The sequence below is a fragment of the Lagopus leucura genome, unplaced genomic scaffold (assembly GCF_019238085.1).
Source record: "Lagopus leucura isolate 7727_CA_CO unplaced genomic scaffold, USGS_WTPT01 Super-Scaffold_1, whole genome shotgun sequence".
In the NCBI taxonomy this organism is placed as follows: Eukaryota; Metazoa; Chordata; class Aves; order Galliformes; family Phasianidae; genus Lagopus; species Lagopus leucura.
The window spans coordinates 12,089,709-12,117,372 of NW_024962250.1; the positions used below are offsets into that span (position 1 = coordinate 12,089,709).

At 39.8% G+C, this 27,664-nt stretch overlaps 1 protein-coding gene across 1 annotated transcript in view; it reads right to left on the minus strand.

Moving 5' to 3' along the window:
* The window catches only part of PALS1 (protein associated with LIN7 1, MAGUK family member), a 51,264-nt gene extending 24,355 nt beyond the window's left edge, over nt 1-26,909 (minus strand). Inside the window, exons 1-2 of the mRNA XM_042863823.1 lie at nt 26,769-26,909; nt 415-928 (exon numbers count right to left, since the gene is read on the minus strand). Of these exons, the coding sequence (XP_042719757.1) occupies nt 415-781 (367 nt within the window). The 5' untranslated portion in view covers nt 782-928; nt 26,769-26,909. The remainder of the gene's footprint in view (nt 1-414; nt 929-26,768) is intronic.
* Nucleotides 26,910-27,664: the final 755 nt, after the last annotated feature.

Below are 27,664 nucleotides of genomic sequence, written 5' to 3' on the forward strand. Positions count from 1 at the left end.
AAAAAACAGACATGATTCACCACAAAGTATTAAAAGCCCTAGCATCTTGTTTAGCATTTTATTTTATATGACATCGCTTACTCTGATACGTGCTTCATCAAACTTAATAAAATCTGGCAGCAGATACATGGTTTTCCCCACCCTACAGAGATGGAGAAATTCAATGAACCCAACAGTACTCTGCAATTTGTTTAAGTGTCCCCCCGAAGGATTAGTTTTGGGAAGATCTTGCTGGGGGCACATACTTAAGCTTGGCTAAATGAAGAAAATCATAAATCCAAAGGATCAGAAGTCTTGAGACTTACAGTAGGAAGAATTATCTAAATCACATTTTCAGTGACAAAGAAGAACATAAATATTCAAATCTTTTTTTTTTCTTTCATTAACCTGTTCATAATTTCCACCAACACCTACCTAGTGTCTTCACAGTATAATGAGGACTCTCCAAAATAATCCCTTCTTCTGTGTCGAATATTGGATTGTCTATTCCAGTTTTTGGAGGAATCTGTGCTAATTTCTTAAGCCTCATGGAAGCAGTAAGGTCCAATTCCTGTTTCTTTCCCTCTTCCTCCCTTCTGCGCCTTATGTCCTCCTGCTGCTGCCGGATTCGCTCCAGCTGAGCACTCCGCCGCATGGGCATCATCCTGGAGCCCAAATCTCCAGGGCAATCAACAGCCATTTCTCGGTGCTTCTGAGGTTCCTCAGGAGATGCAAGATCCACATTTTTTGCTTCACTATCAGAATCTTCTGTGATGTGTCCGTTCATATGAGAAGTTGTCATGGTTATGTGCAATTAGGCCTATTCTCTTCAAATAGAAATGCTGCTATTAGGCCAGTTTTCGTTATGCTGCTGTGTAAAATCCATTATAACTTCAGAAATACATCCCTTCCATCACAGGGCAGCTGAAGAAGCATCCACGATGAAAATCTAAAGAAAGACATTCAAAAAAAGTTAGTAAATATCTGCATTAATAACAAATACCTAAGACAGTTCTTTAGTGCTCCAAGCATGAGAACACAAACTTCCTCTCCACATCATACTTCTTCCCTTACTAAGAACTACAGAACCTCACAGATCTGATTCATCTGTTTTAGAAATTTTCATATGCTGGTATTACAGAATTAGTGGTTCAAACTCATGCTAAAATTTTGTACAATTCCACATCAAAGAACTGGATTATTCTGTACAACTGCAAATTAGCAGTCTTCTGAAAATTCTCACTAATGCATCCTTCACTCTTAAAAATTCCAATGAACTATGGTAGTACAAGCACTAAATACAAATAATTTGTTGTAAACAAAATGCTCACAAGAGGATTTATAAACATGTAAAAAATACTTCCATTTATTGCTCACAAATTGAAGCATTTCCTTGTAAACCCTGCCTCTCAGGTTTCAGAGAAGACAGGTCTGGCACAGAGTTCTTCCAAAAGATACCATCTAAAGCAGACTGGAACTGCACTTACACAATTCCAAGTAGTGATAAAGTCTTAGCATGAGTTATGTTAGCAGCTACTCTTAATGCTTTCTATAGCAGGAAATTCATATCAAATACAAGAGCAGAAATCCTCATCTGTGCATGCACACATATTTATTTGGCAGTGTACAGTAATTGATTTTCAAAGGCACATAGTGGCATTCCACTACACTCCAAGTCCAGCCTTACCACCCTTGTACAGTTTCTCATTTCAGCTGATTCAAGCTAAAAACTTCAGTGTTTGAAAAAATGCAACCATACAGCTCTTAAATATCGCACATACCTGTGCCTTACACTTTTTCTTCCTGCTCTCTGTATCACATAGCCACAGAAATATTCTCAGTAAGCCCAATTAAAAGGTAATAAAATTTGCAAAAAGTTACAATTACATTTGATTTTTCAAGCTTTTTTTTTTTGTGTGTGTTATTATTTATCAAGTGAAAGGATATAGCACAAACATCCCAGAAGGTGCATTACATAAAACCACTGGAAGGACCAAGATGAAAAGAAATCCTCTCCTATACCAAATGTTTGCATTTGGAGGAGGAAGGGAAGGCTCCTTCTGTTGTAATTAAGTTGAAAATTAAATATCATTAGTGCAGCTTTGGAGGAGCAGCAACAGACACTCCTACACAAACCACTGCCAGCTTGCAATTCTAAGTATGTGCAGCTTTTCATTTTCATTAATGGTATGCAGCTACATACAGCAACAGCAAAGCAGTTTTCTTCACTTGTTTCTCACCCAGCTACTACAACTATTACTAAGATTTTCTAAAAAAAATCTGAAGAGCACATAGAGAGAAGTATTTTTCAACCGTGAAAAATCTTTTTGGGTCTTCTAATGATGTTTAGGTATCCTGCACTGACATGCAAAAGTGTTTTTAATGTTCAACGTTTTCTTATTCAGAATAAAGAAGAAAATCAAGCAACAAAGAAAAGCCCATTGAAAGATGTACAGCACAGGGGCTAACGCTGCAAGTACCGCACGGTAAGCTGGGGCCTGTAAAACCTTCTCTTAGTGCCCAATTTAAAAGGAACAACCTTTGGAAAATGGAGTCACAAAGTTAGTGTTCAGGAGCAGTTAATATAAAGCACTGGGCCAAAACAGGATTTCTGAACATCAGGGAAAGGCAGACAAGAAGTTCACACAATGACACCCAGGCAGCCAAATGAACAATATTCCATCAAATCTAAAATCATTAGCTACCTAAGAGAGAGTATGTTTTGAGGTTAAATGGAGAAATAACAACAAAAACTTACGCATCTACACAAAATGAGAAGTTTTTAAACCCCTTTCATTTAGCAATAAGCTCTGAAGACCAGAGAAACAAAAATACAATCTGAGGTAAATGTAAGTAATATGCTATAGTGGAAACATATAGTGGAAACAGTAATATTGTTTCCATGTTCACTTTCCATGCAAGATATCAAGGGCATACAAATTCTTGAAGGAGTGAGACATAAGAGTGGCCTGTAATAACAACGGCTCACTTTCAGTCTCTAAGATCTGAGCTAAGCCAGTTAAGAAAGAAACAAACATTAGGGTGTCAGGGTTCCCCCCCCCCCCCCGGTCTCACTAATAGCCATATTTGAGAAGAAGATATCAAAAAGTAAGAGTTTCAGGAGCACTTCAAGTAGAAAATAATTTTTATATCCCAGAAAATTTCACGTCTCTGTAACGAGGAATTAAGAGTACAAGGAAAGTAATCACACCCATGTAACTGAAAAGAAATCTCATTTGAGATCTCATTTATCAGGCAACCTTAAGTTCAACTTGGCCAAAATACCAAACCAAGTCCTCCAAACATATCTAATTAGTAATCTGTAAAAGCAAAGGGATGCTGCCAGTCTGGAATGTCAGAATAGCTTCCCTTATTCAAAGGACTGTGATAACAGGTTAACCCCTCCAATTCTGAGCCCGCTTTGTCTCTGCCTTTTGAAGCCTACCTCAGATACCACAAAGCCTTATCTGCAACAATTCATAGAAAAACGCTACTGCCAAATGCAACAAATGAAATGAGCATTTTATTTGTTTTCATCGCCACAAAAGGGAAAAAAACCAAACAACTTTCAGATCAGTTCTGAAGCTCCTCTCTACAGAATTCAAATGTAAAACATGACACTGGTAAAGCATTAGCTCAGCCCTCAAACCAAGATATGCTATAGCTGAGGTTAAAAATACTAATTAAGCAGAAGCAGATAATAGGAACAGGTAGAATTATTCTAACCAACAAGCATGACATCAGAAGTCTTACGACAAATGAGTACAGGAACAGTTTACTTGCCTTTTCTTTCTAAGGGTTTCTTTCATAATTTTAAAAACCCTACAACAACATCAGTAAAGGAAGGCTGGTATGCCAAGTCTTTTCTCTACAAGTTGTGGATCGTCTAGGAAATCAGAAAAAGCATATATTTTATTCTACTAGTTCTTATACAAGGGGGAGAATTTACAGACATTCAACAATACTGGTTTTCCAGAGTCATGTATAAAATACACAGAAGAATATTTGCACTTAACAGAATCCTGCTTTAGGACTTTGCATTAGCAGCCTGTGCAACCCTCAGACGTACACAAGTATCTGTGGAATAGAGATTGGTTGCTAAAAGTTTGACAGTTAAATCATAGCTCTGTCCTCTTTGAACTGCTCATATCTAGCAGGGAACCTCCATGTTGTCAAGTGATAAACAGATGTTTCCAAATAAAATTCATTTATGACTGTCTTCTGCCAAAGTTATGCAGTAACTCTGACCAATATGGCTGTGGAGAATGTTTTCACAGACCACATTTACTATTGAGTTTTTGCACTACAGAGAAGGTTTGTACAAACTGCCAACTGAAGTACAGCTACTGAGAGGGTGCGTTTTACCTGCTCCCAACACCATTCAGTGTTACAGAAGAACTTCAATGCAAGGTAATCATGAAAAGCAAACAATTTCCTATGCAAGGTCAGAACAGAGAAATTAAGGACAAAAATTAGCTATTGTCTTGCTAGCTACATCTATTCTGTGGAATACTGTATTATACAAAATAAGCAAGCACCCTTCATGCTGAGTCCTTAGCAGAGTCAGGCTGCTATCATTCCTCTAACCATCACAAATGCTGAACGTACTACTCAGCAAAGCAGAGACCCAAAAAGCTCCATTAAAGAACAAACATATAGGAAAGTAATCACCTTGGTGTGCAAGGCAGATGCTAAAATAAAACAAAGACCGGCATGGACAGAAACAGAAGGGAAATGCTATCAGGTGGCTTGAGCTTTCACCCAGGGAACTCTGGCTGGTGCGCACAGCAAACCTAATTGCTTTAGCAACCAAATTCCATATAGTAAAATTAAATCTGCTTTGCTTAAGCAACTTCCACAAAGCAAAAATGACACTTTCTAGAGGCTAAGATTGTATTATGTTTTGGTGATGTTTAAAAATTCAGTTCTAGAAAAATATGATTAGGCTTGACAGTTCCCTTTCCAAAATTCATTAAAACTGCAAATCCTGAATGACTGCATGGGAGTTCAGCAGTCACTGCCAGCCAGACTCAGTTACTTCTGGCACAGTAAGGAACACAAAAGCCCTACTCAGTAAGGAGCACAAAAGCCCTACTTGGAACTGTAATTATAAATGTAAGAAATGCATATTAACATTGTGCACAATGCAAAAAAATTTATCAGATGAGAGCCACATACAATAACTATAGCAGATATGGCACAGTAACATGTTCATTAGAAACAACTGGAAGAAGCATCGTAGGCTGCTGAAGTCATTTAAAACAGATTGATTAAAATCACATACAAAATGCTTCCTGATAATCTGAATTACTGAGAAAATACAAGCAGAGAATTAGCCAGCCATCTCCACCACGAGCCATCAGCGGCTCAATTAGCAATGGGAGTTTTTACTCAGGCTTCTAAAAAAGCAACACTTCAGTCATCAAAATTGCAAGCTATCACAGTAAAGTAGAATTTCAGTAATTTCATGAGTGGAATTCATTGCAGAAAAAACATTCCCAGCTTTCACTGCATCATCTCCCAAGCATCATTTGTTTCCTCAACAGTACTCCAAGCTTAAGAAGCTTGAAACCAAATTGCATAAAGCATGGCAAAACACAAATCAGTTTGCAAAGCACAAATTTCATTACTAATTGATGAGAAATTGGAGTGTATGGTAGAAAATACTTCACAGATTTCACATGGAGATCAGCAGCATCTGGAATACCTGGTACACACTTGAGCAGCCTAATGTTTTTCAAAAACAAGTTGCAAAATCTATGACAGCTTCACACCATTTTTCTTAAGTTCAAAAATTCTGTAAAAGAAAAAAATACCCTGCAGTAACTTTGCAATGCAATCAATACTAATTTCTAGTATGCTTTTTTTGTTTAGTCTACAACATTTTACATTATTTTCTCTAATCAGATGCTGTAGTATAGTCTTGGTATCGAAAGAAAATGTTTCCTTCATGTCCAGCTGGTTTTTCCTTCTAATCATTTCAGAACAGGGTTCATTAGAAAACCTGTCAAGCACGGTAACTCAGTTCAACACGTGTATTTCAAAGGGCTATCAGACATGCCAAAAGGTTTTAGCATTCCATGCTCACTTCAATGTGCAAGGTATGTGGATCAACAGCTAAAAGCTTTAAACTCTCAAAGGAAAGCAATTTTCATAGTTACTGCTATGTTACATTTGTGCAGGAGGAGGAGTAAGACTGTCAACTTACAACATTAAAATGCAATAAAAATGGTGAAATTGAAATTTCAGGCACTGAGATTCCAGCTTCACAAACTGAACGTACAAGTTGCCTGAGATACAAACATGGGAATTGTAAGCACGTTATTGTGTCACACTGATTCCATACATGGGATTTGTCATTATCAGAGAAGTCCTCTTCACTGCCAAAAGCCCCGAAGAGCAACTGGGCACTCACCTGGCCCAGGGAAGTAACATATGCTCCCCCTCTGCTTCCTCCTGAGCCAGGGCTTCTCAGGCAGCAGCTGCAGCTCCTCATTTACACCAGCTCAGCATTCCACTGCCATTCTCTGGAGTGGGACGCTCGTTCCCATGGAAAGAGCTTTGTCTGCTCCCACCACGCTCCTGCGAAGAGCTGCAGGACTTACATCATACGTGAGCCACGCAGGGCTCCTCACTGCGCTCAGCTTCTCACCCTGCAGTTTTGAGATGGGGCAGCTGCTCCTCCAGCCTTGTCAGTGAGCAAGGTGACTGCTCAAACCTGGAGGTAAAAAAGCACCATTTGTGAGTCATGTTGAGGGTGTACCTCAGTAAGGAGCAGTAATGCTGCCAGTTAGGTCTCTGAAGAGCAGCACTTTGAGGAAAAGCTCACAGCCTCAGTGACTCAGGTGTCTGAGGGCACCAGTTAAGACAGATGTAGGACGCATCACCACAGACTAATTTCAATAATGTATTTTAAATCTGTTAAATCTAAAGCAATCAAAACCCTTGAGAATAAGCATGGTTTAAATTTTAAGAAATTGAACAGGCTGATTTTTAGAAAAGAAAACTTATATAAAAGGGGGCAAAACAAAATTCTTGCCAATATCTCTGTGAACGACACATTGCATGTCCTGTTAGCAGCAATCTTCCTCCAGCAGTATCTCAATAGTGAGCCCCTGTAGCCTATTAAAAGCAATAGCAGGGCAAGCGGAACCACTGCATGAGAAGTTTTAGTCCTAACAAACTGAACTTTCCACCTTCGGTCCCCACTACAAAAAACTGAAGTGCTTCCACAACTGACCAAAATAAAAACCCCCTTACTGATAATACTAACAAACATTTCACTTGCCACCATTCCCTTTGTTTTAAATATACACCAGTATTTGCATGCAAGCATTGTTTAATTTCTCCTTTTTAGACCAAATTAATGAGAGATGAGAAGGGAAATAAAGTTTCAGTTGGTGTGACTGCAGATACATTTAGGGCAGGAAGAATAAGTCAGAGAAGGCTTCAAGCAGCCTATTGCCAAAATTCACAACTAGATAGAAAACAGATATCTGCCAAGGCCATTTAAAGGATATTTTAAAATTCAGTAGCACACTACTTGACCTTTGTTTATATTTTGCTATCCTGTATCAATAACAAAGCTCTTACATGGATGATCAAAAAGTGCTCAACTATCAGCAACTCCTAGTGCTTACAAGGCCTAAACTCTCCGTTAGCTGAAGAGTGCAGCAGAGGGCAGCCTCTACATCAATTAAAAATGTGAGAAAAGAAAACAGGTTCAGTTTCAAAAAGTAGCCCACAGATACAACCAAGGTTATAGCTCTTTGAGTGGTCTGATGTCCAGAGGACCCCCAATACACTACGCAGATTTACTACCCCAGCATCCCACTGCAACTTAGATTAATGCTTGACTGCATACACATCTGAATACCCAGTTCTAATCAAGTCTTTTGCACCATCTACCCCTGCTCTAGAATTAACATTTGATATAAAAATGACAGTGGAGTACACAAGTATCTACAGGCTGCAAGGACAAGTTCTTAAGTAGCGAAAGAAAAAAGACCTACTTTAATGGAGAGTTAATGCCAAATGTTTAGAAACCTTAAAGCATAACAAATGAAGAGTAACGGAATTCCTAGAATTCCAAGGGTTGTTAAAAGATCTCACAGGACAGACAGAAACACGATAAGATGACAGCCATTTCTTTATCACCTATTCACAGACAGACAAGACTGCAGATTTCTTTGTTTTAAAGGTAAACATGCCAGTCCTTGTTTTGAACTGAGCTTATATTCTCTGTAGAATTAAAAATACCGCTGCTGTCTTAAATATCTAATAAGATTTCCTCTCAAGCTCATCCCTTTAAATTGTATTTTTTTTTGGTTTGGACTCCTGCATCCTGATCTCAAGTTAATTCCCAAGTTTTTCTTTTTAGCATAGTAGTTTAAATAGTCAACATTCGTTAATGCTTCACTAGGCAAAACAGTATTAATAGTAAATAGTAAAAGAGTAAATAGTAAGTATTTGCAACATTAGTTGAATGGGTGAAAGTGATCTTTTTTTTTTCCCCCTTTTGAATTACTATCCTTAATGCCTTAACCTGCTTAACTCCACCAATACATCACTCTTAGTTACCAGGGGGTGGGAATAAACAACTTCTGACATTTTTTTCTGTCCACAAAAATAAGTTCAGACTTATAAAAATTCTGAAAGCTTCTAAAAGTTCTGAAATACAAAGCATAAACCGAAACTACGGTTGAGAATCTTTGCACTTTATAGACCTCACAGTTAACTGCTCACCACACCCTCAGAACAAACCAGATTATATTTGAGTTCTTCTCTAGTTATTTATAGGATACTTCTACAAACTATTTTAGATATTCAGGTCTCTGATGTCACAAGTTCTCCATTCCTAAACTCGTGTGAGATTATGGTGACAGCTCCGCTGAGCAAACCCCAAACAATTTGCTGCATAAGTTTCAGAAGTTTTTCTTCTGAAGTATTTTCATTTCACGATTGCTATTCCCCATGCTATTCCCCTTCACATCCCCCAAGGTTTTCTCTAATTACCATCATCTGCACTTGCTTCTTCTGGAGGACACTGTAAGCAAGGCATACCAGCCGCACAGCAGATGTCTGTTTTGTCTATGATACCATTTCAATATTATTATTATGCTGAAATGTATTGCTAGACAAAAGACAGAAACCTTCATTATTACCAAAAACAAACAAACAAAAACCCATGCTAAAACAGAACAAATGCCTTGGGTAGCCATGGCAAGCGTATCCCCAAAGAAATGCACTGTCACAACTGCACTTTGCATAGAAGGGTTATGCTCTGTGACTGTCCATGAAATCTACTGGAATGTTTCTCATTCCTAAAAATATGAGCACCAAGGACAGAAATCAGAATTATGCATAAAGGAAAAAATATTCGGATGCTGCAAAGCTTTGTAGTTTCACCACACTTTGCTGGTCATGTTATTTGACATTTGCAGTATATTTTAATTTCTTCAGGGAAATAACAAATATGTTTGTGCACAGCTTTAACTCTCAACTGCTAGCACAGCACAATGCTGACTAGGCTTTCAAGTGTGCCCTAATTTTGGATCCTTTCAAACAGAGATCGCATAGTTTATGACAAGAACCATGAAAGAGCCTGTCAGTATGGTTTCTTGGACCATTAAGCTAAACTAGTTCACTGCTGCCAAAGAGCACAGTCTCAAAACCCTCTTTCAATTGCTGCTCCCTTATCCTCTCCTCTTTTGGGTTGTACAACCTATAATACCTGAGCTCTCTAGCTTTCAGATGTCTCTGCAAGTTGCCTTAATTCACTAAGCTTGAAGAACATTACAAAATGTTTTCATTTTTCTGGTTACTTTTTGGTCGAAGTGTCATGCTGAAACAGTTTACTGTAACCTGAACTGTGACCAGGCTGACACAAGTGGCAGGAGCAAGAGACTGACACCAGGGACCCAACTCTGACAGAGCTCATCTCACAGCCGTATTCTGTGAATTCATCTACTCTGCCCCTTCCCAAATACAAGCAACAGCTACTGATATAAATAAATATATACCCATGAGGAGCTTTTCACTCTAGAAAAAATATATAAGTCAATAACCTCCCACGCCTACAATCATTGGTGTAGGTATTTTTTTCCTGAAGTAAGGAGGACTGTTAATAATCTGCTGGTCTCTCTTAGAAGAGATAATCTGAAACAAACTCTGAACACTGAGTGTGAAATGTGTTCATCTTTAAGCATACTTACTCCCAAACAAAGGACAGCAAATTGAACAGCTGTGTCTTGAGAGCACTGTTAAAGGAGTATGTACTGAAAAGCAGGAACATCCCTGTGCCCTGACAGGTTCTAAGAGAAGCTTGAAGAAAAATAAATTACAGAAAGTATGAGCAGGATTTCACTACAAGATGTGAAAATTGGATGCTCTGTAAATAATCTATACCACTGGACTTTCTAATAAAAATGCAAGAAAAAGCTTTGCAAAAGCTAAAAAAACATAACAGTTGAGGCCTTTATACCTTATAAAAAGTCTTCTGTTAAAATCATGTGGGCTCTTGGGCCTAATTTTAGCAGTCAGTTACAAAAATTAAGATAAAACCTCAATGGGAACATACTCCTGCAAATTGAACACATGAGCATAATAACCACCATGGCTGCAGACCCTTTTTCACAGTACAACTCCTCTGTTAAACCAATAAAATGAAATTCAATTTCTGAAAGCTTCTACTTAGAAGTCCTTTTAATTAAAAAAAAATAAATAAATAGAGAACAGCGATAAACACACAGGAATGCCCAACTCCATTCTGCACGAAGAGACCAACTTATTTCATACACAGGGGTGCAGCAACGCTGCCTTTTTCTAGGATGCCTACATGTACCAGTGAAATGGATAAACACTGAAAGTACATTAATCTACATTTTATTCCTGCCTGCATTAACCAGTATACTATTATTCTTTCAAAAAGAAAAGCATAGAGATTAGAATCATTAGAATCATTAGAACTTTCTGAAGCATCTGACAATTAAAACTAGTTCCATCAACTTGCATTACCTGCTATGATCAACTGCAAGAATGATCAGCCAGCAAAGAGAATCATAACAGAATAAGAAAATGGAAATCACAATTGAGGAAGGGCCAATTGCTCTTCAGAGATTGAACAAGACCAAAATTCAGATATTTGCCCCACTTTACCTTTCATGCGTATCTTTTATAACAAGTTTCTCACCAGAGGAGTAGAAAAGTAACATATTTGTACATTACCTCTACTTGAAATGAGCACGCATAAAAAGCAAGTTCAAGTCCAATTCAGTGGATGCGAGATAAAAAAGCTTTTCCATAACAAAAAGTTTTTCTTCTTGGCACAGATGTCTGAGTTGCTGATAACTGACATTTCATAGAATGGAAGAGAACATCTGGGCATCTTTGCATTTTACCACTCAGTGAAGAAAATTGTAGAGATACTACACAAAAGGGCGCTGAATATCTAACAAAGAAATTAGCAAGCAATGCTTAGAAGAATCAATCACACACCCAACCTGGTATATAAATACTTAAACTTCGCACAATCTTTACATACCAGTGATGCAAACCTGCTTATAAGCATTACACCAACATGACTGATAAATCTCTTAAAGAAAAAAACATTTTATTGCTCCAATATTTAAGAACTCAGTCATCAGGTACTTTTAAATCAGAAAATTCAGTGTTCCAAAATAATCTTGCTGGCAAACTTACAGCTGTCATCTACAGCCACTTCAGGTAGCACTCACTCCACTAACCGCAGGTCAGCTGCATTCCATAGGAACTACAATACCGATTCCTTTGGAATTTCAAGCTTCATAAGAACACATTGCTGCCACAGGACCAAAGAGAAAGAGCTATTAAACTCAGTGCTAAGGTGCCCACAGTTTAGCTTATCTAAGAATTTGGCAGTTCTGCTTTGGGTTAAAGAATACAGCCTTCAGTCAATTAGTCTTTAACAGGTTTTACAAGGCTAATCCTTGAATAAAAAGAACCACAAGCTTTGGGCATTAGGTACTTCTTTCCTAAATTCACACTTACAGTAAAAATGCAGAATGGAAGAACTACTTGGCAATTCCTCTCACAAAACAATGATCCTGAACGTTGTCCTCTCCTGCGGAGACAGCAGATGGGCGCCTTTCAATAGAAAGAAATAGAAAAAAACTAAAAATCATTAATCTATCACCAGTCTGGGGCTCCTGTACTACTGTGAAATCAGGCATCAAGACATTGATTGTTGCTTCTACAGACCACTGTCAAAAGCGAGAATGAATGCTAATGAGGATGGACCTTGGTTTTTCATGAGAAAAGCCAGAGAAGGATATGAAAAAGCAGGGGAAGAAAAATGGAAGAGTCCAGAACTAAGTGTGTGGAGTGAAGGTCATAACCGGAGAAACTTCAGTAATTTTTCATCCAAGCAATAACGAAAAGAATAGCAAAGTTGAACGGTTTGAAACTCCCTATTTACGTTAAAAGTGAAATCCACTATCAATGAGCAAGGCTAAAATGATAAAACTGAGATGGGCAAGATCACAACCTGAATGCTTGGCTCAGCACCAATGTTCCTACATGCCCTTCAGAAAGCTGCCACTGTCTTGTCACACAGTTTTTCAGATCAAAGAGGTCAGGCAAACAGTAACAGCAAACAGTGAAAGCCCTCATCCACTGAAGAGAAACTACTTCCTCAGTACTACTGGAGAACACCTTCTTTGATTCTGGTATAGGAAATGTGACAAACACTAAACTAAGTAGAAATTAGCAGCAAACTGGTCTGATGCATCAGCCTTGTAAGCAAGAGGAAAAAGAAGCCAAGTTTGCAGATGAAACTCCTAATACCATGTGAGCCTCAACAGCAGCACAGTGGTCTATTCAAAGTCATCGCTGCAGTCATCCTAACAATCAGGTTTACAGAATGGATTTCAATTGAGAAAATTTATCCATACTATGAACATTTCCATTTCTTGCCTAGTAACTGGGGGAAACTGTTATACCAGCAAAGCAAAGAGAGCAGTTTTCCTGAACGTACCTTTTCAAGATATAACAGCAGCAAGTTTTTGCCATACACGTGTGCAGCACATCTGAACAAATTTCAGAAGCAATAAAACACACCATCCATCCCTGAATATGCTCACATATCCATGCATCAAAATGATCTTGTTAAAGCCACTACTTCTTCCTACCAGTTTTCACCTCTTGACTTTAGGGTATCATTCTGCAAGATGGAAATGATGTTTCCATTTTTCCAAACCTCTTTCCTCACTCACCCTACACTTTTCTTGGCATTAGCAACTCTCTCCACAAAACAACTTGGTGGGATAAAATGACAGTGAACAAACCAGACAGAAGCCTCCCATTCTCAGTTGCAAAAAAACTGTGATGTCAAAAACATCTGTTCATAAAGCTGTGATCTCTTTTCATCACCAATACAATTGCTATTTTTAGCTTTTATAAATCTGTAACTCAAATTGTTACCAACTCCTACTGGGTACATAAGAGCCTGTTTACATCTGAATACTAGCCAAAGTATACCAGAAAATACCATGAGCATTCACTTGGAAAAACCAAGACAAAATGAAACAACCAAAAAGCACTCCAGAACAGTGCTATGTGATCAGCAACAGAAGGTTCAGGAAGACAGAAATACCCAAAGGTAACAAACAGGAATTAAGAGACAAATGTATTCCCTGCATGTCAGATTAAAAATCCAGATGACAGTGAATGCTACCCGCTTTCTCAGTTTGAAAACTGTGGAATTAGGACTAGGATTAGAAATGTAAGGTTCCACTTACACCCGGGAGCTTTCGCATCCTGCCAAACATGAAAACTATGAATATCACTTAAAATGCAGTCCTCTAATGCCATCCAAAGCATATTAGACTACTATTTTAGCAGTCTACCTGATTTGTTTCAGATTATTTCAAGTTACTTATCAGTTGTATTTTGTCAAGTGTATTAGGTCACATTACGGGGAAAATATCTCTCTATTAAAAAGACTATGCTACTCTCTATTAAAATAAATCAGCCAACTTAATTCATAGAAGTTGGAAAGTTTCAGATCTTTCTCACGCAAACCAAACAAGGCATAAGTTCATGTGGAACAGTTTTTGCTCATTCTCTTTGAAAGAGCCAAAAGCGTCTCAAATCAGTACTGTGAGTTAGCCAGGACGCACCAAGGTGCCTGAGGAAAGGGGTTGGACCAGATGACCTCCAGAGGCCCAGCCTGTGATTTTGTTTGCATGTGAAACAAAGTAAGGAAGTACACAAAAGGTATGCACAGATAAGAAACAGCCTACAGAAGTTAAATCACACACTTTTAATTTAACAAACAACAGGCTATTCAACAAGAGTTAGAGCAGAAAATGGTTTGCTTACCAAAAGATGTGACCTCAAGATTTTACTGAGGACAATACACACAAGGATCCAAATATTTGTGAAAGAACAAAGAATGCATCCAAATACTTTTCAATCAATCAATAAAAAAGAATCCCCATAGGACTGGGTGAGTAAATATAATCAAGAGGTCTGACATGACTGAAATCAACTTTTCTAATACAATTTTCCACCTACCATTCAACATGATGGCTGCGATAAAATACATTATAAATTTGCAACAGAAAGGTTTCAGTCAACATTCCCAGCGAGTCAGAAGGGATTGGGATGCTTTGTGTAACGGCAGTGACTGCAGATACAACACTGGAGGATGGGACAGAGCAAGAAAAAAAAAAAACTAATAGATGACACTGAACTGCCTGGGTCCATCACAACTATCAGTGCCTGGACAATAATAAACCACACTGAATAGAGCTTCTGCCTGTTCCTTGCTAACCATGCTAATCACAAATAAAGAAAAGTAACAAGGCTCTCATACAATGGAATGCTGTGTCCAACTCTGAGAGGGCTCTGCAGCAGCTTGCCCAGGTTGTGAGCTCATCTGGACACTGGCCTTAAAATCTCTGCTCACTACTACATGCAACTGTCAGTATATGATACTGCATGCTATCATACTAACAGTGAAGCTGTTTAATACAGTCTTTCAGTTGGGTATACTGAAAATTCGATTAATACAGAATTTTAACTGAGAATTGAGATGCCACCTTCTAAGTCAGTAAAATAAATTTTGGAATTGCAATTCTTCCTACTTTAGCTTATAACCAAGAGTGATAGCATTGCACTCTGATGCAGTACTCTATTAGTGCCTTACTTGAAAAAAGCTCCTCTAATAACTGTTCTAATGATTCACAGAGGTTCTCCATCAGCAGCACTGAAGATCACTTTATTCTCTTCCACTCCCTCTGAGCACTTGTAACATGCACTCTGTGCAATGATAGAAGGAAATAATGCAAGGTTCCAAGATTATGTTTTATGGTTTTACAGAGCGAGAACACGCTAAAGAAGCATTTAATTACTGAGATTTTTTGTTAGAGAAAAACCAACACCACAATCTACATACATTCTCTTGAACAATCCAAGAATGATGCAGTGACTTTACCATCTCATTTGGAAACCAAGCACATAAAAGTGCAGTCACTTTTTCAAATAACATCTGAAAAATACTGACTTCCTGAACAAAAGCTGCAACAGTTTGCATGCCAACTATTCAGAAATCAGCTGGTAAGTCTGGCCACTGGTTTCATCTTTAGTACCAAATCAACTATTAGTGAGCCAAACGGAAGCAGGTAATTTTGATTTTCTACGAGTCTTGACAGAGCTTCTAAATCATACCATCACGTAAATAAGAGTTAACAAACGTTGGGATATGGATATTTGTTCTCCATTACTTCTACTTTACCACTTCAAATTATACTGCTACAACACAATTTAGTTCAGGTTATACCTTAAGCTCATTTGAAAATAGTAAGACAGCAGCCATCGGTGATTCTCAGTGAAAAAAAGCCAAATTGCTGAGAAACCCCAACACCTACAATAACGCCTTCTATTTTCCAACTCACATCTCTGGACTTTGCTTTTAAAGGTGAAGACATTTACAGCTTTTGGAACCAAAGCAACCACTGGTCCTTCTGACATACCCTGCTCAACAGAGACACTGTTTAATAAAATGGTTTTATTCCATTCAACTTAAAGACTGTGTTTAGTGAGGAACTGTATTCCTCTGGTTTCCACAAACCACCAATCCTCTCAGCAATGCAAGCACACTGGAATTAAGCTCCATTGCTACCAAGGCAGTAGCAGTACCTACTCCTGCAGTCAGGCAATAGAGCTATACTAAGAAGGTTCAGGTATCACACAGCTTGAAATGCAGACAGTCAGATTTCATTCATTACTTTCAGAAGTTTTGATCTAGAACCAAAAGATTCACATGCATTTACCCAGTCCATCAATATTAACAACTTGGGATGTATTTACAATCTGAATCTGGCTGATATTTCACCTTAGACAATGAAAATTTTTTACTCTCGAGATTTCTCTGGAGAATCAGCACTTGCAACCTTTTTTGTTTTGATTCTACATTTATAAAATTTTACCTGTATAAAAGTAGGGATCATTATTTCCAGACATTTAGTCAACACCCAGTCTAAAAATACATCAAGTTGCAGGAAAAAAAAACCCAATACCCAACAAATTGAAATCAGAACTTAATACGTGAGGTAAATCAGTGAGATAAATGAGAGAGATTTATGAATACTTTTGCATTCTAACTGAAATAATTCTAAGCATGTTCTTACTGCTCTTTGAAGAACAGTTCTGGAATTTTGAACACAAATACTGGACGTGCACTAGTTTAATGGATTTTAACAAGCTAAGCCAATGAACTATATCTGCAGACTTCTTGTTCCCCTAAATTTTAAGCCTCTATTCAAGTAACACATAATATTTCAGAGTCTTACTGCAAGTAATAAGCTGATGGATCTTCTTTCATTTTTTGAACTGATGTCTATTTTGCTTTCAGTTTGGCTGTTTGTTTCAGTTGCTGTACATACTGAATGAACGCAACACCCTTCTCCTACACTACATACATAGAAAACTAAGCCAGTGCAAATTTTAACCTCCAAATACAACTTCTCTGAAATATAACTGTAAAAATAAGCTAATATAATAATATATTAAACTTCAAAACCTAGAATAGTGTAATGGTCAGCAGTAATAAACTGGATTGTTTCTAAGTTTCTCGAAGTACAGGTTTGAAGTTAGAGATAGAATTTGCTGCAAGGAAATCATTAAAAAAAATTACTACTTTTCCTCTTTTTTTTTTTTTTTTTTCCAAAAAAAGAAGAAAAAAATGCTGCATAATAGGCTGAACTTGAGAGACAGCAAGCTTAACAGTGTTGATAGACAAGTTCTAACAAATCTCATTGTAGCAGATTAAGTTACTATTCTCAGCTGTAGACTCTGCTCCCATCAGAAATCACTGATCCTTTCAAAAGCAGAGTTAGCAGAAGGCAATGTGTGCTGACACCTCAGCCACTTCTGTACTGTGTCTTTTATTTGGGCATCTTTTATTTGGGTTCTCTCCCTTAGACCTCACACTATTAACTTAAATGACTTGGGAACTAGCATTTTGGCCATGCCTGCAAGTGACAAACTGAAGCAGAGGAGCTGAACGTGAAAAGCTAAGAGAAATCACCAAGCCTGTTAAGAACTGCTGTGGTTTAACTGCAAGCTAAGCAAGTGTCTCACTAAGTAGCTAGAATCAGATGCATCACAGATCCAGTCAAGAAAATAAATACCAAAAAAGTGAGGAAAAATAATTACTAATTGCTTAACAGTTTACACGCTAAGGTGAACAGGATCTATTAGTCATATTATGCACCTTAAAGGCTGAATACTGAACTTCAAATTAGCTTTAAAATCCAAGAACTGAAGTCTTGCATGGAATTTTAATTGTCACATCAAGTCCCAACTACAGAAGTCATAAACAGCTCGAACATACGTAACACCAAAAGAACAGTGTTAAATATCCTTCTAAGACTTGACAGGAATGCGCACTTAAGACAGAACACAAAACTGGTCTGCACTCACTACTCAGCCACGTAGGTATGCAGCTGCAGTCATTAAATATTTGTACAAAAAAAGACTTCAAAAATGTTGACAGAGGGAGAAACCTTATGAAGTTCTCACCGACATGAAGTTCTCACCAGAAGTCTAAAAGTGGCTTATACATTAATGCAGGTTTGCAACTCAAGTTCTTCACTTAAATAAAATCATACACAAATCTTCAATACTTTACTCCCAGAGAGGTGGTATTTCAGATTTCACAAAACCTATTAAATACAATTGAAATCTGTATTGTGCGGTTGTTACCCATGTACTTTTCATTATGGTTAAATACATACAACATTTCACGTGAGGTTTATAAATTACAACCACCACTGATCAGCCAGGAAGCAGACTCCAAGTTTCAAGAAGAGCCTGCACATACTTATTAGGCCTTTCTGTCCAACTCTGCAGGCTGTTCCTCCCACCAACCTTCCACAAATCAAAATACAACGTTTTGGAAGACAGGAGTTCACAGGCGAACTTCGAGTGTCTTACCAGACAGACAGACTGAGATATTTAGATTCTGATTCTTCTTTGCTCTGATCTCCCAGCTCTTCACTTCCATTAAACGAAATAAATACATTCAGCTCCAACTTGTTACACACATTACATGCTTACAGCCCAATGCAATACAGTATCTGGTTGGGATTATCTGCCATATTTGTACAGAACAAATTTCAGTAAGCCATAAAACTAGATTTCCTGTTGTTCAGGATAATCTCAGACATACCTTACTGGGTCTGACAAATGGTCCATCCAGCCGTCTGATTGAGGCAACCAGACATACTTTTAAGTGATAACCTGTGCATCCATCTTTTTTTTTTTATTAAAGACATCAATGCTACATTTTCAAACATGAACCATCAAACATGGTCAAGGAATCAGTATGAACATGACACTGGATGCTTACATATGTTCCTATGGCAATAAAAGCCATTCACTACCCACTACGTAAAGTGCCAGTTTTTTTCTTTTTAGCTGTTTCAAACCTGTAGTTTTAATCAATGTCATGCTGTACTTAATCATCCATTACCCTTTGCATTTTTTTATTTTTATTTTTATTTTTTTAAATCTCCAACACATTCCCTTCCAGCCTTCTTCTCTTCAAACAGATTTCATCCTTCTGATTTCTTCTGAGAAGGCTCCATCCCTCCAGTGTTTTCAATGCCCTCTTCCATCTTTCTTTTTATTCTGCTATGTACTCCTAAAATGCAAAGACCTGAACCAGAGTGAAGATAGCAGGGCTTTTGCATAGCTGCACTGGGATGTCTTCTGGCATCTTGATGCCCTTCCAGATACATTCAGCATTTTGCTAGTTTTCTGGCTGGCACTCTACACAACATATAGCAAACAGACACCGTGGTCAAAAATAACTTTCTCACCAGTTCTGAAGACACTGGAGGCCTCAATTTTATTACGCTTCATAGACATCAAGTCAACTCACCACGCACTTGCTAAAAATTAGCTCAGTGCCAGAGAGTTCCGCTTCTCATTGTACTAGACTAGCATGTCATTATGCCTCATAAAAAAGCAATATTCCTGTGTAACTTCATTCTTACAGAGAAATTTACCACAGAAATAGAAGAGGTAAATAAAAGTTGTAATGAGACTTCATATAATATAAGCATCAGAAGATATAAATAACACAGACAGCACCACAAAATGAAATGTTAAGTATAGCTACTGTTTTACAGGCCAAGCCAACCTTGAGACAAAGCACCAAACTAGATGGGAAGGAGAAAGCAAAAGGTCGTAAGACTTATCAGGGTGTAGGAAAGCTGTGGTCCAACATAGAAAACCTTTGTTTCCTTGTTCATATTGTCTGTATTGTCTATTTAGAGATCCAGCACTGAGAATGACTTGTCTTTGAAGGGCTGCAGAAGTGGAGAATTTAAGATAACAACAACAAAAAAAAAAGCCAACAGAAAAGCTGCAAAAAACAGTAACAGCAAAAACACAAGTCCACAATAAACAGAAAGATCTAAGGAAAATCAATATACCAGGACTACTCAAAATTGATCATATAACTACTCCCTAATAGCAAGAGGCTTACTAGTCTAAACAACGTATTGATATCGAAGTACAAACAATATAAATTAAAAATGACTCCATAAGCTGTAAGCCAAAGTAACATTTAGCTGTCACTTCAGAACATCATATAAGCAGGTGCAGCGTTCTGTTTCTCAGCCAAGAAGAAATAGCTCTCATCGCACATCATTCTGACCTCTCCTTACTTGAAATCTGGCAAAACTTAAAGAAGCAACCTACAAAATACATTGAAATAACCAGTCCTTGAAAAGCTTTCTGCCCATTCTGTTATCTTAAAAACACCCTCGTGATTTTTTCTTTTGGGAAGCAGGATGTGTGCCATTTACTTTTTTTGGATTCCTAGCTTTCTTAAGATACTTTCAATCCTTAATCTTTTTATCTTGCTTGATGAGTCAATGAAGAAGAAATATAAGGTCAGAAAGTGCCTATTAGACTGCAGAAGTCTTGGAGTGACTCCTTCCTCCTCTTCCCACTGAAGTCAGGTAACCAGCCACTTCTGCTAGTGCTCATAACAGCTTGAAGGAACATGCTACGTGGAGAATCAATTGATGACCATCAAGTCTTGAATTAAGAAAACAGCACACACTTAACAGTCTAAGAATGGGCAAGAATCAAGGTGATAATTCACGAATCACAGAATCACAGAATCACCCGGGTTGGAAGGGACCCCAAGGATCATGTAGTTCCAACCCCCCTGCCTAGCAGGGCCACCAAACATACACATTCAGATCAGGTTGCCCAGGACCCCGTCCAACCTGGCCTTAAACACGTCCAAGGACGGGGCATCCACAACCTCCCTGGGCAGCCCGTTCCAGGGCCTAACCACTCTCCTAGTAAAGAACTTCCCCCTAACATCCAACCTAAATCTTCCCTCCTTCAACTTAAAACCATTTCCCCTAGTCCTGCTGTTATCAGCCCTTCTGAACAGTTTACTCCCCTCCTGGGTGTAGGTTCCCTTCAGGTATTGATAGGCTGCAATGAGGTCACCCCGCAGCCTTCTCTTCTCCAGGCTGAACAAGCCCAACTCCCTCAGCCTGTCCTCATAGGGAGGACAGTAAAAGAGATCCACTAATCTACTAAGAACTTAGGTTCAAACAGACTTCTAGCACTGTTTACAGCTCTTAAAAAAAAATAAAGACAAAAGCTATTCCGCTGGTCAAAACCCAGATAAATACTACTGGGCTCCTAAGTCATTTAGGCAGCCCAACAAACAAGGCAATACCAACCTGATCAGCTTTTACCTCATTTACTCTAAGGGACTGTGCTAATTCCTCCCTGGTAAGTAATTAGGTTACTGATTTAGAACGCATTTTGATTACTGGAAAAAAAAAAAAAAAAAAACGAAATGGTACAAGCTTGCATTATGTTTAATTATCCCACAACATCAATCACCACCTTTAAATACCTATCCAGTTCAATTTTCACTCTCTTCCCTACAGTTGAAAGCTTCTAACACTATTTAAACAAAATGTAAATGTTATTGCATGTTGACACTGAGCAATTCCATCACTTCTTGATCCTACAGATTCTGCAGAGCACGTGATTTCCACTAATACTATATTCTCCCACTAACACAGGACTGTTTGTCTGCTGACATCATGTCCTTTCAGACACTGGGAGAGACTGCTCTCTGAAAACAACTTTTTGCCAATATTAGATTTGCAGTTAACATCTATTAAACACAATGCAGTCATCTAACCCTTTTTCTTTTTCCTCTACAAAAGCAGCTTAAGTTTTCTTAGTCAAGATACAGCGCATTAAACCATGATTAACTTATCTCAACTTTCCTTAGCAGTAGCAGACAAAGCAAGAGCAATTTGATTAAAGGCGATAAACACGGGTGACCATTAATTTTCCATCAGGACAGTAAAGGAACACTGAATCATCTGATATTAAGGACAAGCATGAGTTTTACATGCAGTGACATCATACTGTAAAAACAAAGTTTTCGTGATATCCACTGTGCTATAGAATTTAGCAACTCAGTACCCTAACAGCCATGAAGAAAAAGATGCTTCTCTCTCTCTAGGTTTCTCCTTTGCTGCACCAAAGACCAGCTCCTAAATAAGTGATAAATAGAGAATTAGTTACCAAGGCATATACCTTCATTGTCCTTGATTGTGAAGATCATCTCAGTTCAAAACACTTGGTTTTTACATTTTAATATTCAACTGACTGATCTCTTTTGTCACTCAGAGACCAAGAATCGGCCCTAGGGAAACATCAAGTGAAGTCCTTTCTCTTAACAGCATTTTTACCAAGGCATCAAACCAGTTACATTTTACCTGCTTTTCAGCCTTGAACAAGATGAACTTTAAGTTTGATTATTTTTACCTATACCTCATTAAGTGCCAGCCACTCACATGCCATTATATAGCTAAGAATAATCTGTATATGTATCACCAGAAACATTTATAGCAGCATACTACTCAACTAAGTAACACTCTTAGGCAGTAGTAGATGTGATCAAAGGGGGACAACATATATTTGTAAACAGAACTCCATAACTAATCATCTCAGCACTACAAGCTGAATACTTCTTTTCCAGCCCTAAGGCAGGAATGCATACGTTCAGCTCCCAGCAGGCACTGCCAGGCCAAAGAGCAGTTACTGAGGTTGCACTGGCACTTCCTGGTTACTGAAGGATTCAGGTACGCTGAATTCAACACTTCAGAGCATGAAGATACCACTGAAGAACTTCACACCATGACAACAAAAATTCATATTGACTATTCATGCAACAGCTGATCCAAATACAGTTACATGCTTTAGATGCTGACGCACTGACTATACAATATTTGAGTACCGTCTATGCCTCTTGTAAAAGATCATTTACCTCTTCCACCACTTCTAAAATAACCTTATCAGAAATCACATCCAGTACTGAATTACTTTTTCCCCCACAACAGCACCTATGAGGGTCTTTGAGTTGTCTGTTCCCAGACTTCCCCAGAAGATAAATCAAGACAAGGATAAAATTTACAGTTTGTTTTCTATCTTATTTCTCTAAAGAACCTCCTTCTCCAGAATGTCCATCTATCACCTTTTGTTCTTTCAGAATTGTCAGGGAGATGGGAGTTCATTTTTAGTGCTGATAAAGCATAGCAAAAGAATACTGAAGTTTACAGTTATCAGCCATGAGCTGCACTATCACGTGCTCCAATTGTCAAGACTGTTCTCTAATTCTAGAGAATAAATTAAAAAAAAAATTAAATACAAAAATTAAACCAAAATCAACAACTAAAATTGTTAGCATAAAACCACAGTAACTATTTCTCACTCAGCACTTTTTGTAAGACACTTATGGCCTACCAGAACAGACAGATGATGCAATTAGGCAAATAAATTCAGGAAACAAGGCATCCAGGCGATCTTTATGCAACATATAATTGCACATACGATGAAACTATTTATTTCTCTGTATCTAATTATTTGGCATCTAACAAGAAAGAATTAAGTCCACAACAGAATCCAAATGTCATGCCACCTACTAGGCTTAGCTCACAGACAACCAACCAAGCTCCCCTCTACAACAAGAGCAAATTATAGATGCTGTTCAAATGTCAGGCTCATCATCTGTAAGAACTGGCAAATTTAGCCAAGAATACAACTAAAGAGAAAGCTTGAAAACAAATAATTCCCAGAATTTAGGATCATGTTCAATAAAATACTCCTCCTCATCATTCAGAACTGTGACTACAAGCAGGAACATGGGTTCACATCATCATTTTGTGCCTGACCATACCTCCTGCCAGACAGTCCCTTCCCAAGCATTACTCCCTCAAGAACAAAACTGGCTGGCACTGGGAAGTGTCTCACAACACAAGACCCACCAGGCTGGCACGTAAGGCATTCCTTTTGGAACTGACAGATGTAGGTTGTAAGTTGTCCCAAATAGCTGAAGGATCTGAATCCAAATCTCAATGTATTGCCCAGATACTCGAACTTACTGTGTTCCCCACTTTAAAGAACAGAACCATTCCCTGTACAATTCTGCATTACCAACAGTAACTACTTACTTTCTAATGTAGCCGATGCAAACATCTAGTTGGGCCTTTTTTTCTTCCTACACAGCTTTGTATTAATTGCAATTAAACACCTTTGCTGTATAAGCATCTCTTTACCTATAGGTACTCACAGCTTATTGTTTCCATTTAAAAACAAAACAACAACAAAAAAACCAACCAGAAAGCCACAAAGCTCACTTTCAAATAGCCTGGTATATGAACTACTATACAGATATTTACAGTTTTTTATAGTTTTTCCTCTTTGGAATTTTAAAATAAAATTTTAAAATAACTACACCTAAAACATTTTATAATATAACTCAATTGAAAGTGCAGGAAGGAGAATGCACAGACAAAACACTTCTGTCACAATTGCTAAAAAACTGAGCCAGATTATAATAAAACATGGTACCAGCCATTGTACCCAAAGTTAAATCACTGAACACTCCCCTGAAAACAGTTTCTGCACTCACAGGTGTACCAGCAACTGTTTGTTCATTAATAGAAGGAAAACAACACAACGGTACTTAATTAATATTTACAAGTATACATTGAGGCTTTCTAATGAATGACCAAAGTTGTAATTATACTACTGTTCCAAAAACCATAATGTCGAGTCCTTCCACAACGCTACCTATCGCACTGAGAAAATTAAAATAAAGAAAGAAAATAGAAGCCCGTTGCTAGAATACTTAAGGATTTTAACCACAGCATATGAATACAAACATGGATCCTGCCACCTAAGAAGTAGCAAATCGCTGGAAATCTTAGCCTACAGCATTCTGAAAGCCCAACATTGTAAAAGAACGCTTGTTAATCACAAGTGTAAACTGGAAGAAAAAAAAAATGAACAGCTGAAACAGGTAGTCAGAACTGTTAATACTTGGTGCTAAGAGCCAGTCTTTGACATCCCAACACAATTTACATCTGAAAATTCTGCGGGATTTTTAAAAAACTGCAGCTTCGAACTCCAGCAAGAGATTTTAATTACAAAGCACCAAACTGGGTGTTAAAAAATATGGTTACGCCTATACAAAACAGATCCTTACAAGCTTCAGACTACATGAAGTGTTCTGTGTCCACAATCCTCGGTATGAATGGTAACCTCTGCAACCTTGTTTAGTGTTTCTATATCAGGTATTGTTGTGGTAATGAAAGACATCTGACACTCCTCAACGGCCTGAGCAACTACTCCGAATTCCGAAGGCAGTAAATCGGTTCAGTGAAGAAATATTTCCATTTCCATTTTTAAGTAAGCTCAGTTCTTTTGAAACTAGTTTTAATGAGATTCAGGTAAAGCCATCATAATCTTTGCACCAAGCACTACTGTCCATAGCCATTCTACAGAACTCAAAGCAACATCAGAAGCACTGGATGTGAAGTTCGGAAGCATTACTTTGAGAAGAGTTAGGCGATCACGTACTAGCACTTAACTCTGTATTACTGTAATAACAGACATGTTAATTAAATTTAACAATCTACTACGCTGGCTCAAAGTGCTGCAATATAAATATTTGATGCCTCATTAATCCACCTACAATACTAACCATTAATTAACCTTTTAACACGTGAAATACAGAGGGCTTTTGGGACCACAGCATGTCAGAAGACAGTTAATGTGTATAAAACACAGCCAGGCTCGAACAGCAATCAAAAACTACCCCATTTTTAAGAAATTCAGGAAAAGCATCTCGACCCTCCAGAAGAAAGGTCTTTAGAAAGCACAAGAAGCTGCACACTGAGCCAGAGGGCATTTACAACAACACCAGAACTTCTTTAGAAGTTTGCCTACAGACACCCAAATGTCAACACCAATGCAAGTATTTTGTCATAGCCAGTCAACCACGTAGCTAGCTTATGCTCAAGTAATTCCACTGAAGTGGCTTTAAGAATTATCACTCAAAAACAGTAATAGATGCTTCCCTCAAATACATCCCTCATTATGTTTTTTTCCCCGAGATCTGTCTCATGGAAGAGATAAGTAAGAAAGTTATTTTAAACGGATGTGCATATGCACTGTTAAAGTCAGTGGTTTACCAGAAGGCCATACCCAGAAACTCAGGTTTCGGTCGGTGCCGTCCGACTGGAGGAGCTCCTAGTCTCCATGCTCTTTGTTGCTGCCCGCACACAACGCGGCTCCTCAGTCAGGAGAGCACTGCCGCCACAAGAACGCAATCCTTACGGGCTTCCTGAGCCACTAAAGGGCATAAAACACGCTGGAAGTCGTACCTACAGCACCTAATTCAATCTGACCCCGCAAACCCTTCCAACACAGCACAGGGCACACAGACGTTCCACAGGGGCATCGCTCCGCAGCGCCGCGCCTCCAGCAGATCAGGCGTGCAAGAGTTTCCGACCTCGGAACGCGAGCACACGCGTCCTCTCACACACAGGCAGGGCACTTTCCTCCCGGCCTCGGCCCGCCAGCCGGCAGATCCGGGCCAGTGGGCTCCCAGCAGCCAGCCCGGCCCGGCCCGGGCGCCCCCGCGCTGCGTGCAGCGGCTGCGAGCGCCCGCAGCACAGACACCTGTAGCCGAGTGGCCCCCGCGGGCTGGGTTCCTGGGCCACGGCGCAGCCCGAGCCGGCGGAGAGCGGGGATCGCCGTGGAGCCCCCGAGCTCGACTCAGCCTCGCCACCCGCTCGGCTCCGGCCCGGCCGGACGGCGGGCCTGCGCCGCGGGGAGGCTCCCGGGTCCGGCGGCTCCGCGGACGGGACCTGTTGCTCGCACGCCAGGCGTTGCGCTGCGCTCACCTTTTTTCCTTCCTTGCTGCAGCTATCGCCGCCACCAACACGCTCCGTCCGAGTCGTCCGCTGGAAGTCACAGCCTCCCGCGGAGTCTCCCTACCGAGTCCGCGGAGACGCCCGGCCGCAGCCCCCGTGGAGCTGCGCAGCCGCCGCCGGCCCCGGCCCGGGTCCGCCCCGCCCGCTCCCAGCTCCGGCCGCCAATCCCCGCCCCGCCCGGCCGATGCGCGCAGGCGCGAAGCCGCTCCCGCCGTGCCGGCGCTGGCCGCCAGACAGGCCGGGGGCGGGATGGGGTCGGTTGAGCGCGCGCGCCCCCTGCCGGCCGGGCGGGGCGGGGCCGCTGCCAACGGTCGCTTCCAGCGGGCGCCACCAATGGCTGCCGTCGAGATTGCGCGGGGAGAGGAGCTGCCGCCCCAACTCTGGTCGAGGGCCGGTGCTCCCGTTCCCATCCACACTCATGCCCCGTCATTCTGCCACAGCTCCCTCTCTTCCCCCGCTCGGACACCTCTGTGGGAGCTCTTCGCACCTTGATCGGAATCGGTTTGCCTGCCGGCCCGTGCCCAGGCACCCCGTGCCACCGGCCCTTTTCACCGCTGCTCTCCTCCTCATCCCCCCTGTTCTCCCTGCACCGCTGCTGACAGACAAGCTGGACTGGCCCCAGCCAGGCTTGGAAGGAACACATTTGCTCACCTCTGAGAACCCGCCTGTGGGTGGGTGAGCGGGGGCTGAGGCGCGGAGGCGGCCCGGAACGCGGTGTGTGGAACGGCAGAGGTAAGCGGGCATTACGAGCAGCTTTACCAGGATGTCTGCATCAGCCACGGTGTTTCACAGAGCCACAGACTTAAGCACTGCAGTTTAGTGTGAGCGAAACTCTGTATTCCCTCCCCTGGATTTTCAGGCTAGCC